General features: G+C 44.1%; 1 protein-coding gene across 2 annotated transcripts in view; it reads right to left on the bottom strand.

The window, feature by feature from the left end:
• Nucleotides 1–15,772, bottom strand: part of LOC137378339 (N-terminal EF-hand calcium-binding protein 1-like) — a 183,656-nt gene that overhangs the window by 72,949 nt on the left and 94,935 nt on the right. For both annotated transcript variants that reach the window (XM_068048598.1, XM_068048597.1), the window contains one exon: nt 14,484–14,581. In XM_068048598.1, coding sequence (XP_067904699.1) covers nt 14,484–14,581 — 98 coding nt within the window. The remainder of the gene's footprint in view (nt 1–14,483; nt 14,582–15,772) is intronic.

Below are 15,772 nucleotides of genomic sequence, written 5' to 3'. Positions count from 1 at the left end.
GAAGGGAGTGAATGTTGAAGGCAATGGATGGGGTGCCAACCAAGCGGGCTGCTTTGTCCTGGATGGAGTTGAGATTCTTGAGTGTTGTTGGAGCTGCACTCATCCAGCTAAGTGGAGAGTATTCCGTCACACTCCTGACTTGTGCCTTGTAGATGGCGGGCAGGCTTTGGGAAGTCATGAGGTGAGTTACTTGCTGCGGAATTCCCAACCTCTGACCTACTCTTGTAGCCACAGTATTTATATAGCTGCTCTAGTTAAATGTCTAGTCAATGGTAACCCCCAGGACGTTGATGGTGGGGATTCAGCGATGGTAATGCCATTGAATATGAAGGGACACAATCCCACAATCTCAACTCAGAGACAAGAGTGCTACCAACTGAGTCACAGCTGACACACAAAATTAAGAACTACCCCAGATATGCCACAACCCACCATCTTCCCTCCTCTCATAGAGTCAGATATCTTCTGCTTTATTGTGGAATCCTGCCTGAGGCATTTACCAAACCAGCATAACGAAAGCTCAGAGTAAACCGAAACCTCACTTAGAAAACAATTTCAAAACAAATAATGGTTTACTGACCTTTCCATCTCCGCACATCTCATCTGATCCAAACCCACACTGATTCAATCATTGTTTGAGCATTTTACTGTTCCCTGGTAAAATATTGGAAAAGGGAGCCTTCATGCCAGGGGTGCCCACCAGAGTGTATCTGACAGCAATATATCTTATTGTCTCACATGGAGTCCCAATGCTGGCTGTCAACACTGTGCGTGTTGATAGCATCTGTATGCCTGTGTGCACTCCTGGATGAGTGAATGTGAGTGAATGTGAGTGAATGCGAGGTCTCAGTGACAGACCAGGTCTCCATCAACATCAGTGCCACAAACCACAACTACACATCAAAACTAATGTGCTGGATTTTGCTGGAGGGTCATCATGTGGAATGCCTCGCTAGTTAGACTTGTGCATGCGCGTTTAGATGTTAAAAGTTTTTGCCCAAAATGTTGCTGGATGAGAGCTGAAAACAGTGCAGCAAAGGTAACTGGGCATCTGGGACATGCATGAGCAATGGGACAAACAGCGTATCTCCCTAATCGATGAGATTAAAGGATTGAGAAATAAAGAAGGACTGAGAAGGCGGGTGAAATAGAGCTGGTTAATTCAATGTCAAATCAGGTATAAAAAGAGAAGTAAAGAAAGAGAAAGAAAGATTGGATTAAGAGAGAGAGACTGAAAGAGACAGAAAAGAAAAGGAAATAAACAAATGCAAAAATTCAAAGAGCTAAATTCCAGACATGAGGTGAGAGTGACTGCTCTTGACATCAAGGCAGCATTTGACTGAGTATGGCATCAAGGAGCCTTAGAAAAACTGTAATCAATGGGAATCAGGGGGAAAACTCTCCACTGGTTGGAGTCATACCTAGTAAAAGGAAGATGGTTATGGTTGTTGGAGGCCACTCATCTCAGCCCCAAGACATCACTGCAGGAGTTCCTCAGGGTACTGTCCTGGGCCCAACTACCTTCAGCAGTTTTGTCAATGACTTTCCCTCCATCATAAGCTCAGAATTTGGATTTGTTTGCTGATGATTGCATAGCGTTCAGTACCATTCGCAATTCCTCAAATACAGAAGCAGTCTATGCCTGCATGCAGCAAGACCTGGACAACATTCAGGCTTGGGCTTATAAGTAACATTCACACCACACACGCACCAGGCAATGACCATCTCCAACAAGACAGAATCTAACCATCGCCCCTTGATGTTCAATGGCATTACCATCACTGAATCCCACATTATCAACATCCTGAGGGTTACCATTGCCTAGAAACTGAACTGGAGTAGCCATATAAATACTGTGGTTATGAGCAGCTCAGAAGTTGGGAATTCTGCAGTGAGTAACTCACCTCCTGACTCTCCAAAGCCTGTCCACCATCTATAAAGCATGAGTCAGGAGTGTGATGGAATACTCTGCACTTGCCTGGATGGGTGCAGCTCCAACAATGCTCAAGAAGCTCGACACCATCCAGGACAAAGCAGCCGCTTGATTGGCTCCCCGTCCACAATCATTCACTCCCTCCACCACCGACGCACAGTGGCAGCAGTGTGTACCATCTACAAGATGCACTGCAGCAACTCACCAAGGCTCCTTCGACAGCACCTTCCAAACCCGTGACCTCTACCACCCGGAAGGACAAGGGCAGCAAATGCGTGGCAACACCACCACCTGCAAGTTCCCCTCCAAGTCACACACCATCCTGACTTGGAACTATATCGCTGTTCCTTCACTGTCACTGAGTCAAAACCCTGGAACTCCCTTCCTGACAGCACTGTGGGTGTACCTACCCCACATGGACTACAGCAGTTCAAGAAGGCAGCCCACCACCACCTTCTCAAGGGCAATTACGGATGGGCAATAAATGCTGGCCTGGCCAGCGACGCCCACATCCCATGAAACAAATAAATAAAAAGTGCAGTAATTGTTATAAACCACAAAGATCTTACAGCACAGAAAGAGGCCATTTGGTCCAACAGGTCTATACTGGTGTTTATGCTCCACACAAGCCTCTTCCCACCGTTCTTCATCTCACCCTATCAACATATCATGCTATTCTATTCTCCCTCATGGTCTTATCCAGCTTTCCCGTGAATGCATCTATGCTATTTGATTCAACAACTCTAAGTGGTAGTGAGTTCCACATATTAATCATTCCCTGGGTAAAGCAGTTTCACATGAATTCACTATTGGATTTATCAGCTATTATCTTCTATTTGTGGTCACTAGTTCTGGTCATGCCCAGCCTTTTTTTGTTATCGTTGTAATGCAGGAAACATGGCCGACAATTTACACATGGTAAGCTCCCACCACCTGCATTGACTGGATCATTTGTTTATGCTGTTGCTTCAGGGATAAATATTGGCCAGGACACCAAGGAGAATTCTCTTGCAATTTTTCCAGATAGGATCTTTTACCCCAACCTGGGAGGACAGACAGGGGCCTCGAGCTAACGCCTCATCCAAAAAAACAGAAGCACTGACAGTGCTGCACTCCCTCTGTACTGGCACTGCATTATTAGCCCGGTTTATGTGCTCAAGGAATTGCAGGGACTGTCCCTGAAACTTCACAGGTAAAAATGTGGCACTTTATTACATGAAAGATTGAACTGGCTGGGGCAGTTTTCTCTAGCAAGGTGAAGACTGAGGGGTGAGCTGATCAATGTCTTCAAGTTTATGAAAGCGTTTGATAAGGTAGAGATAGAGAAGATGTCTCTGCTTGCATGTGAGAGCAGAACTAGGAGCCATAAATATGATAGTCATGAAGAAATCCAATAGGGAATGCAGGAGAAACCTTTTTGCTCAGAGAGTGGTGAGAAGATGTGGCAGGGAATAGTTGAGTCAAATAGCGTAGATGCATTCAAGGGGAAGCTAGATCAGCACTTGATGGAGAGAGGAACAGAGGGGGTGAGATGAAGAGGGACGGAAGGAGGCTAGTATGGAGCCTGACGCAGGCGCCGTAGGGCCAAATGGCCTGTTTCTGTGTTGTAAATACTTTGTAATAGACCTGCAGTCAGTGTGCAGCAAAGTTTCAATAAAATCTGGAAAGCCTTTGAATCTATTTCCCAGCCAGTCTAGCTATGAAGTCTTTAGCTTGATACACATCAGCAGGCTTCCATTAGATCATTCTTTATTTCAAAAAATATTCTGCTGAAATGCAATTGCTGTGGATTTGTGCCGCAACAAGCAACTTAATGGACACATCACGGCCCAGTGATCTAGCAGCTTCCAGCACTTAAACTGCAATGTGCACATAAATCCTGAGAGACTGCAGTCAATTAAGGCCACCTCACTTCAGACCGCACATGCACAACAATGTAAAGCTGAACTCGTACGAATGCTAAGCAAAATGCTAACTAACATTCTGCTGTTGCCAAAAAGAAAAATCAAAAATGAAATTTGCGTCCTGAAAAATGTTACCATTGTGGGCCGAGAACATCGGAAGAGGAGTGGGCCATTCAGCCCCTCAAGTCTGTTCCGCCCTTCAGTTAGGTTATGGATGATCTGAACTCCATCTGCTACCTTGGGTCCGTCACCCTTAATACCTTTACCTAACAAAAATGTATCAATCTTAGTTTTGAAATTTTTAATTGATCCCCAGCCTCAATAGCCTTTCGGGGGAGAAAATCCCAGATTTCCGCTCCCCTTTATGTGCAGAAATGCCTCCTGACATCGCCCCAAATGGCTACGTTTTAATTTTGAGCAGCCACTGCTGGATTTTAGGGAGGGGAGGAGGGAAATAGGGAACGTTTTTAAAAGCAGCAGAGCAAAAGTAAGTTCAAGAAAGACAGGAGGAGCTAAGGTTGAAATCTATTATTTACAGCATTTCAATTCACATTAAAAATGTAAGGCAGCGGGATTAAAGCAGGGAGTCCATTTATCACAATACAAACATCATATTTGTCTCTGTTGGCACAGATCTGAAGATTTCTTTTTCTGTGCCCCATTTACAGTGATTACAGCCACAGCCCTCTTGACACTTGTGGGTTTTAATGTGTGTCCCGCTAGGGATTCAGTCAACTGAGCATAAGACAGTGTGAGTTAATTAGAGGTAGACATGACCATTATTATCTCTCTCTCCCTCCAATGGATAGCTCCAGGCAGTTGTGTGATGCAAAACCACAGTAAGGCTGCTCTGTGTTGGCATTCTACCTAACTGCATGCCACTATGGAGTGCAAATAATGAAGCATCAGTTACTGGGATACAAATTTAATTTCTTGCTTCACCCTCCAGCTCTACTGAGTCCCATCTTTTGCAGGCTGCTGTGAAAAGATTCCAAACCAAAGGTACCTCATTAGAGGAAAGTAGGGAGAATTCAATTCCCAGTCTCACTCTGTCTTTTATCTTCTACTCTATAGAGGCAACTGAACCATAGCTTTCTATTAGGCACTTGGCAGGCCTTTAGTCTTCATATCATTTTTAATAACATCAGACCTTATCTGTAGTTCCCATTTGCTATTCAGCAGGAAGAGGTAATGATGTGGGATGGGTGTGCTGGTGTTTCTGGGTATTTGAGGAGGGAACGAGTTGGTGCCTGGGATGAGAACACTCCAATGGAACACCGTGTGGTGGGGGAGTCTGCATCCCTGGTGCCAACCTCCATATTTCTTTTCCCCCCGCTCCAGGGCAGCTCCACTTTGCTGGTGTTTCCGAGCTCCACTTATACATGCATCATCCCCCCTCACCTCCGCCAGCTATTGACACACTCTCTGTCTCATATCTGTCTTTCACTTCTTTGATTCCTCTCATTGTCTCGGGCTATTATCACATCTGCAAGTTATCCTATCTTTTTGCGTGAATGAAGAAATATTTATAGTCACTTGGTAGTACGGAACTTGAGTATTGCTGAAAAAAAAGACATGCTTTCGAAGCTTTTTGTCTTGCACTCATCAGGAAAGACGCAAGAATACCAAATTTCAAAGGGTGCAGCAATTTACTTATTTATTTTGATATGCAGCACTGAAACAGGCCCTTCGGCCCACCAAGTCTGTGCCAACCATCAACCACCCATTTATAGTAATTCTACATTAATCCCATATTCCTACCACATCCCCATCTTCCCTCAATTTCCCTACCTATACTAGGGGCAATTTACAATGGCCAATTTACCTATCAACCTTCAAGTCTTTGGCTGTGGGAGGAAACCGGAGCACCCGGTGAAAACCCACGTAGTCACAGGGAGAACTTGCAAACTCCGCACAGGCAGTACCCAGAATCGAACCCGGGTCGCTGCAGCTGTGAGGCTGCGATGCTAACCACTGCGCCACTGTGCCGCCCTACTGCATGAGACCAACCAATCAGCACCCTTTTTTATCCTTGACTCTAGCTCTACAACCCTGATTATTCTCTTGCTCCTCCAACTCTGATCTTCTGTGTCATCTCCCCCTCCCAGTGCACCATCAACAGTAGAGTCTTTAGGGGGAGAAGGTGGCATAGTAGTAAAGTTACTGAGCTAGTAATCCAGAGGCCTGGGCAAATGTCCTGGGGACATGGGATCAAATCTCACTATGGCAGCTGGTGGAATTTAAATTCAACTAGTTTTTAATTTTTGTTTTAAATCTGGAATTGAAAGCTAGTCTCGAATGGTGCCATGAAGCTATAAACCACAATCTGTAACCTCATGGCCCAGCATATCCCCCACTCAACCACTACCATCAAGCCGGGGAACCAAACCTGGTTCAATGAAGAGTACAGGAGGGCATGCCAGAAGCAGTACTAGGCATACCTCAAAATGAGGTGTCAACCTGGGGAAGCTACAATCCAGGGCTACTTTTGTGCCAAACAGTGGAAGCAGCATGCGATAGACAGAGCTAAACGATCCCATAACCAACGGATCAAATCTAATCTCCGCAATCCTGCCACATCCAGTGGTGAATGGTGGTGGATAATTAAACTACTAACTGGAGGAGGTGGCTCCACAAATATCTCCATCCTCCTGAAGTCCCCAGCAACACAGTTGCCAGTCTTCAACCAATTCATTTCACTCTGTATAATATCAAGAAACGACTGAAGGCACTAGATACTGCAAAGGCTATGGACCCTGACAACATTCCAGCAATAGTACTGAAGACCTGTGCTCCAGAATTTGCCACGCCCCTAGCCAAGCTGTTCCAGTGCAGCTATAACACTGGCATCTACCCAGCAATGTGGAAAATTGCCCAGGTATGTCCTATACACAAAAAGCAGGACAAGTCCAACCTAGCCAATTACTGCCCTATTAGTCTACTCTCAATCATCAGGAAACTGATGAAAGGTGCCATCAACAGTGCTGTCAAGTGGCACTTGCTTAGCAATTAATGCCTTGATTCAAACATGGACAAAAGAGCTGAACTCAAGAGGTGGGGTGAGAGTGACTGCCCTTGACATCAAGGCAGCATTTCACTGAGTATGGCATCAAGGAGCCCTAGCAAAACTGGAGTCAATGGGAATCAGGGGGAAAACTCTCCGCTGGTTGGAGTGATACCTAGCGCAAAGGAAGAGGTTGTGTTTGTTGGAGGTCACTCATCTCAGCTCCAGGACATCACTGCAGGAGTTCCTCAGGATATTGTCCTAGGCCCAACCATCTTCAGCTGTTTCATCAATGACCGTCCTTCAATCATAAGGTTAGAAGTGAGGATGTTTGCTGATGATTGCACAATGTTCAGCACCATTTGCGACTCCTCAGATACTGAGCAGTCCATGTAGAAATGCAACAAGACTTGGACAATAGCCATGCTTGGGCTGATAAATGGCAAGTAACATTCGTGCCACTGAGTGTGAAAAAGGGAGTTTGGTGAGTGAGTGAATTTTAAGGGTTAATCTCTCAGGACTACTTTTGTTTTGTTTACATCTAGCAATTAATTGAAATTCCTGTTTAAGTTAAGAAGTTAACTTCCTTCCTTCATCCCTTCCTTCCTTCCTTCCGTCCTTCCTTCCATCCATCCTTCCTTCCTTCCTTCCTTCCGTCCTTCCTTCCTTCCTTCTGCCCGTCCTTCCTTCCTTCCTTCCTTCCTTCCTTCTGTCCTTCCTTCCGTCCGTCCTTCCTTCCTTCCTTCCTTCCACCATTTTGCAGCCTCCAGTAGCTGCCTCTCTCTTCAGTACAGGGGAAGAATTTGATTGGTGGGTAACTGGTAACTTATTTTATTTCTCATTGTAATAAAGTTTTTAAAGTTACGTTATGGCAGGTCAGCTTGGCCAAGTGGAATGTACATCCTGCGGAATGTGGGATGTCATGGATGCACCACGTGTCCTAGACGAACACATCTGCAGGAAGTGTCACCGGCTGCAGAAGCTTGAGCTCTGGGTTTCAGAACTCGAGTGGCGGCTGGAGTCACTGTTGTGCATCCACGAGGCAAATGTGGATAGCACGTTTAGGGAGGTGGTCACACCACAGGTTAGGAGCATGCAGGCAGAGAGGGAACGGTGACCGCCAGGCAGTCTAAGAGAACCAGGCAGGCAGTGCAGGAGTCCCCTGAGTCTATCTTGCTTGCTAATCGGTTTTCCATTTTGGATACTGGTGAGAGTGATGGTTCCTCAGAGGAGTGCAGCCACAGCAAAGTCTGTGGCACCACGGGTGGCTCAGCTGCATAGGAAAGGAGGAAGAAGAGTGGAAGAGCAATAGTGATAGGGGATTCAATAGTCAGGGGATCAGACAGGTGTTTCTGCGGTAGTAAATGTGACTCCAAGACAATGTGTTGCCTCCCCAGTGCCAGGGTCAAGGATGTCACAGAACGGCTGCAGGACATCCTTTTGGGCGAGGGTGAACAGCCAGAGATCGTGGTCCACATTGGTACCAATGACATGGTAGGAAGAGGGGTGAGATCCTGAAAGCAGATTTTAGGGAGTTAGGAAGGAAATTAAAAAGCAGGACCTTCAAAGCAGTAATCTCAGGATTATTCCCAATGCCACGTGCTACTGAGCATTGGAATAGGAGGATTGATTGATTGAACACATAGCTGTAGAACTGGTGAAGGAGGGAGAGCATCAGATTTCTGAGGCATTGGGACCAGTTCTGGGGCAGATGGGACAAGATGGATGGGCTACACCTTAACAGAATTGGAACTAATATCCTCACAAGGAGATTTGCTAGTGCTGTTGGGGAGGGTTTAAACTAGCTTGTCAGGGAGATGGGAACCTGAGGGGTAGCTCAAATTGGAAGGAAGTAAAGCTGGTAACAGGAGGTAGAAAAATAGCAAGCGACATTAGAAGGAAGGCGAAACAAAGGCGAACATCAACAAGGCTTAGAATGCAGAATATTGCCAAAAGGAGAAGGTTAAGGGCACTCTACCTGAATGCATGCAGCATTCGCAACAAGGTAGATGATTTAAAGGCCCAAATTGAGGTAAATAGGTACGATCTAATTGCCATAACTGAAACGTGGCTACAGGGTGACCAAGACTGGGAACTGAATATTCAAGGATATTCGACATTTAGGAAGGACAGGCAAAAAGGAAAAGGAGGTGGTGTTGCACTGGTAGTAAGGGATGGGATCAGTACATTAGAAAGGCAGGATCTCAGATCAGAAGAACAAAATGTGGAATCAGTTTCGGTGGAGCTAAGAAACAGCAAGGGGCAGCAAACATTGGTAAGAGTTGTTTATAGGCCACCAAATAGTAGTGGTAGTGTGGCGCATGGCTTTAATCAAGAGATTAGAGAAGCATGTGGCATTTGTAATACAGTAATCATGGGTGACTTCAATCTGCATATAGACTGGGTAAACCTAATCAGCACTAATGCTGTGGAGGACAAGTTTCTGGAGTGTGATAGGGATGGTTTTCCAGAGCAGTATGTTGAGGAACCGACTAGAGAAGAGGCTATTTTAGATCTAGTTTTATGTAATGAGAAAGGGCTAATTAATAATCTTGTTGTAAAAGAACCTTTAGGGATGAGTGACCATAATATGATATAATTTTATATTATGTTTGAAAGTGAGGTAGTTCAATCTGAAGCCAGAGTTTTAAATTTGAACAAAGGAAATTGTGAAGGTATGAGGGGCAAATTGGCTGAGATGGATTGGGAAAATACATTAAAAGGTATGACAGTACATAGGCAATGGATAGCATTTAAAGAAATATTACATAGGTTACAGCAACTATACATTCCTTCGAGGCACAAAAACCCCAAAAGTAAAGGCAGTCAACTGTGGATAACAAAGGAAGTTAAGGATTGTATAAGATTAAAAGAAAAGGCCTATAAAGTTGCCAGAAATAGTGGTAAACCTGAGGACTGGGAAGATTTTAGAATACAGAAAAGGAGGATGAAGAAATTGATAAAGAAAAGGAGAATAGAATATAAATGTAATCTAGCAAAAAATATAAAAACAGACTGTAAAAGCTTCTACAAGTATGTAAAAAGGAAACGTTTGGCTAAGACAAATGTGGGTCCATTACAGACAGAGTCAGGAGAATTTATAATGGGGAATAGAGAAATGGCAGAGAAGCTAAGTGATTACTTTGTGTCTGTCTTCACTGAGGAAGATACAAGAAATCTCCCAGAATGAGAGATCCAAGTGATTAGGGGGAATGAGGAATTGAAGGAAATTAGTATTAGTAAGAAAGTTGTATTGGAGAAATTAATGGGGCTAAAGGTTGATAAATCCCTAGGACATGATATTCTACATCCCAGAGTATTAGAAGAGGTAGCTATGGAGATAATGGATGCATTGGTGATCAATTTCCAAAATTCTATATATTCTGGAGTGGTTCCTGCAGATTGGAAGATCCCAAATGTCACCCCACTATTTAAGATGTGAGGGAGAGAGAAAACAGGACATACAGACCTGTTAGCCTTACATCAGTCATTGGGAAAATGTTGGAATCTATTCTAAAGGATGTGATAAATGGACACTTGGATAATAATGATCTGATCGGGCATAGTCAACATGGATTTATGAATGGGAAATTATGTTTGACGAACCTGTTGGAATTTTTTGAGGATGTTACCTACAGAATTGATAAAGGGGAGTTGGTGGACGTGCTGTACTTGGATTTTCAGCAGACTTTTGATAAAGCCCCCCACATGAGGTTGGTTAGCAAAATTAAAGCACATGGGATAGGAGGTAATATAATGGCATGGATTAAGGATTGGTTAACAGGCAGAAAGCAGAGAGTAGGAATAAAGGTATCATTCTCACGTTGGCAGGCTGTGACTAGTGGGGTTCCACAGGGCCCCAGCAGTTCACAATATATACCAATTATTTGGATGTGGGGACCAAATGTAATATTTCCAAGTTCGCGGATGGGAACGTGTGTTGTCAGGGAGATGCAAAGCGGCTTCAAGCGGATTTGGACAGACTTAGTGAGTGGTCAAGAGTGTGGAAGATGGAATATAATGTGGAAAAATGTGAGGTTATCCACTTTGGTAGGAGGAATAGATGTGCAGAGTATTTCTTAAATGGTAAGAGATTAGAAAGTATAGATGTCAAAGGGACCTGGGTGTCCTTGTCAATAAGTCATTGAAAGCTAACATGCAGGTGCAGCAAGCAATTAGGAAGGCTAATGGTATGTTAGCCTTCATCACAAGAGGATTTGAGTACATGAGTAGTGAAGTCTTGCTTCAATTGTATAGAACCTTGGTTAGATTGCACCTGGAGTACTGTGTGCAGTTCTGGACCTCTTACCTTAGGAAGGATATTATTGCCATAGAGGGAGTGACAAGATTCACCAGACTTGTTCCTGGGATGGCAGGACTGTCCTATGAAAGAGAGACTGGGGTAACTGGGCCTGTATTCTTTAGAGTTTCGAAGAATGAGAGGTGATCTCATTGAAACCTACAAAATACTTCAAGGGATAGACAGGGTAGATGCAGCTAAGATATTTCCCCGGGTTGGGGAGTCTAGAACTATTTCAAAATAAGGGGGAAGCCACTTAGGACAGAGATGAGGAGAAATTTCTTTATTCAGAGGGTTGTGAATCTTTGGAATTTTCTACCCCAGAGGGCTGTGGAAGCTCAGTCATTGAGTATGTTTAAAGCAGGGATTGACATATTTCTAACTACAAATGGCATAAGGGAATATGAGGATAGTGTGGGAAAAAAGCATTGAAGTGGATGATCAGGCATGGTCATATTGAATGGTGGGGCAGGCTTGATGGGCTGAATGGCCTATTCCTGTTCCTATGTTCCACAGAAGTGCCAGGCAATGACCCTTTCCAACAAGAGAGAATCTAGCCATCGCCCCTTGACATTCAATGGCATTACGATCGCTGAATCCCCCGCTATCAACATCCTAGAGGTTACCATTGACCAGAAACTTAACTGGACCAGCCATATAAATACTGCGGCTACAAGAGCAAGTCAGAGACTGGGAATACTGCAGCGATTAACTCACCTCCTGACTCCACAAAGCCTGTCCACCATCTACAAGGCACAAGTCAGGAGTGTGATGGAATACTCTCCACTTGCCTGGATGGGTGAAGCTCCAAAAACACTCAAGAAGCTCAACACCATCCAGGACAAAGCAGCCCACTTGATTGTCACCCCATGCACAAACATTCACTCCCTCCACTACCAACACACAGTGGCAGCAGTGTGTACCATCTACAAGATGCACTGCAGCAACACACCAAGGTTCCTTAGACAGAGCCTTCCAAACCTGCGACCTCTACCACCTAGAAGGACAAGGACAGTAGATGCATGGGAACACCACCACCTGCAAGTTGCCCTCCAGTTCACATACCATCCTGACTTGGAACTATATCGCCGTTCCTTCACTGTTGCTGGGTCAAAATCCTGGAACTCTCTTCCTAAAAACACTGTGCATGTACCTACCCATCACCACCTTCTCAAGGGCAATTAGGGGTGGGCAATAAATGCTGGCCTAGCCAGCGATGCTCATATCCCATGAACGAATAAAAAAAATCATTGTTTTTGAAATCCCATCTGAATCACTATGTCCTTTAGGGAAGGAAATCTGCTGTCCTTACCCTGTCTGGCCTACATATGACTCCAGACCCACAGCAATGTGATTAACTCTTAACTGCCCTCTGAAATGGCCAAACAAGCCATTCAGGTGTCAATGGCAATTAAGGATGGGCAACATATACTGGCCTTGCCAGTAACACCCACATCCTACAAAAGAATAAAAAAAACATCATCTTGCCCTCAAAACATGAAATTACCTCCATAAATCCCTCCTAGATCTTTTCCCACCTTTAAAATGCTCCATAAAATTGACTTTTTAACTGTGCTTTAAATTGCCTTCCTTCAGTCTACATTTCGGTTTGATCTCCACCTTCGAAGTGGCTTGTGGCATTAGTTTAGTTTAGAGATACAGCACTGAAACAGGCCATTCGGCCCACCGAGTCTGTGCTGACCGTCAACCACCCATTTATACTAATCCTACACTAATTCCATACCCCTGCCACATCCCCACCTGTCCCTATATTTCTCTACCACCTACCTATACTAAGGGCAATTGCTAATGGCCAATTAACCTATCAACCTGCAAGTCTTTGGCATGTGGGAGGAAACCGGAGCACCCGGAGGAAACCCACGCAGACACAGGGAGAACTTGCAAACTCCACACAGGCAGTACCCAGGATTGAACCCGGGTCATTGGAGCTGTGAGGCTGCGGTGCTAACCACAGCGCCACTGTGCCGCCCACAATTTTAGATCAAAGAAAATTTTTGTTGCTTTTTAAATACTTCACATGCCATTATTTGTTTTCAGTTGTTTGTCTGTTGTTATATAATCAAGTGAGGCAGACATTTTGCACACAGCACAATCCCAGAAAACAGCATTGAAACAAATGCCGAATTAATCTGCTTTTGACAGTGTTGTTAAGGGATATATGTTGGCTTGGGTACTAGAAGAATTCCCTGCTCTGCATTGAATACTTCCATGGGATCTTCCATGTATTCCTGAACAGGCAGGTGAGACCTCAATTAAGTGTCTCAACCAAAGGATGACCACCTTCTGCAAAGTAACACTTCCTCAGAACTGCGATGAAGAGTCATCTTAGATTATGTGCTCGAGTCTCTGGTGTAGGACCTGAACTCATAACTTTCTGACTAACAGAGGGATCAGATAGAAAGGTTAAGGTGATGCAAGGATTGAACATAAGCAGTGAAGGATAATTTCTATTGGTTGGTGTATTGGTAACAAAGGGGTGTAAACTCAGGATTAGTACCAGGAATAGATTAGTAGGATCTTTTTCATGTCAAAGTACATTTGGTATGAGTTACTATCGCATATGTGGCTGTTGAAGCCACGCCAATCATAACATTTAAGAGCAAATTACATAAGCATCTGAAAAGTAAGGATACTAATGGGTAAGAAGAAATTCGAGTAGATAGGCCCAATGTGAAAGTATGCCCAACATAGGCATGACTGGGTAAAATGCCTCCTTCTGTCTTGAAATTTCTGTAATTTGGTGATAGTGCCAATCAATGGAAGTTCTCTCAGATTTGAACGCTCAGCTTCGTGACCCAATTGCTGAATATTTAACCATAAAGAGAAGCCAAAATGCATTCTGTTTCCACTTATCGGAGAGTCCAGACTAGAGGATATAAATATAAAATAGTCACTAATAAATATAATAAGGAATTCAGGAGGAATTTCTTCACCCAGAGAGTGATGAGAATGTGAAACTTGCTACCACAGTGAGTAATTGAGGCACATAGCATTAATGCATTCAAGGGGAAGCCAGACAAAAACTTGAGGGAGAAAGGAACAGGAGATATGCTGGCAGGGTTAGACGAAGTAGGGCAAGCCTCGTGTAGAGCATAAACAATGGTACAGATCATTTAGGCAGAATGGCCTGTTTCTATGCTGTACATTTGATCTAAATTTATGTATTATTTTTGTTAATTTGACGCTGCAGCACAAGGTAATATTTGAATGTCAATTGTGTTAGCGTGGAGAGCACTGGCAAATAGAAAAAGTTTGTGAATAGTTTTAAATAGAAATTGACATTTGATTTTCTGCTGCCAGCCTGGTCAATTTGTCACGTACCTTTTTGGTTTTGTCCATGGCCTTGAGAATGGAGATATTGAGCTGTTCCAAAGCAGACAGGACACTTTCATATTCCCCTAGATGTTCAGAAAAATATTCTAGAAAAACAACAAAATAAGAATGTTTAATCTTCTCGGGGCGACTTAATTTTTTTCCACCACAGATTACAAATTGTATGAGAAGAAAGAAACTGCATCCAAATAATCCCTTTCACAATCTCAAGACATCACAAAGTGTTTTACCAATGAAATATTTTGAAGTGTAATCACTCTTGTAATGTAGGGTACATGGTAGCCAATTTATGCACAGCAAGCTCCCACAAACGGCAATGTGATATCAGTTTACGCTCACCTGAGAGGGCAGATGGGGCCTTGGTTTAACACCTCATCCAAAAGGTGGCACCTCTGACAGTGCAACACTCCCTCAGTACTGCACTGAAGTGCAAGCCTTGATTTTGTGCTCAGGTCTCTGGATTGTGACTTGAGTCCACAACCTACTGACTTTTTAAAAATTCCTTCATGGGATGTGGGTGTCACTGGCGATGCCAACATTTGTTGCCCATCCCTAATTGCCCTTGACAACTGAGTGTCTTGCTAGGCCATTTCAGAGGGCTGTTATGAGTCAACCACATTGCTGTGGGTCTGGAGTCATATGTAGGCCAGGTAAGGACTCAACGTCCAACATATACCAGAGGAAAGATAATGCATACTTTGGAATAAGTTACAGACTGGAAATTGGACTGAGTGTCCAGTAAATTCATAAGTGACAAAATAAGTGAACTTCATCACATGGTTCTGCAGGTTTATCAACTGAAATTCTGAGCCGTACAGACCAGGAAGCTCACAAGGTTTAACTCATGGTCTGTGCAAGCTTAAGAAAGAGTTGGATGGGTATTTGAAGGTGTGGAAACTGAGACTTAGAGCGCAATGTTAATCTGACCCACTCATGCAGAGACTGATGAGATTGGGTACAATGCTCATTTTACAGCCCATGTGATTTTACTCTCCTTTGAAATCAACAGTCTAATTGGACACCTCTGCAGGATGGAAGATGGTTGCATACTCAAGGACCTTCTGTATGGTGAGGTAGCTGGGGCCAGGCAACCAGAGGGACGCCCAAAGCTCCACTTCAAGGATGCTTGCAAGCATGACATGAAGGGCCTAAATGTGGACTAACGCACCTGGGAGTCACTAGCTGGCGAAAGAGAGAAATAGCGACACATCCTGTGTACTGGTGTCCACTACCATGATGATCAGTTGCTTGGCAACAGGCGCCAACGTCAAAAACGA

This window comes from Heterodontus francisci, chromosome 16, assembly GCF_036365525.1.
Source record: "Heterodontus francisci isolate sHetFra1 chromosome 16, sHetFra1.hap1, whole genome shotgun sequence".
Lineage (NCBI taxonomy): Eukaryota > Metazoa > Chordata > Chondrichthyes > Heterodontiformes > Heterodontidae > Heterodontus > Heterodontus francisci.
This window is presented reverse-complemented; position numbering and strand designations above follow the sequence as displayed.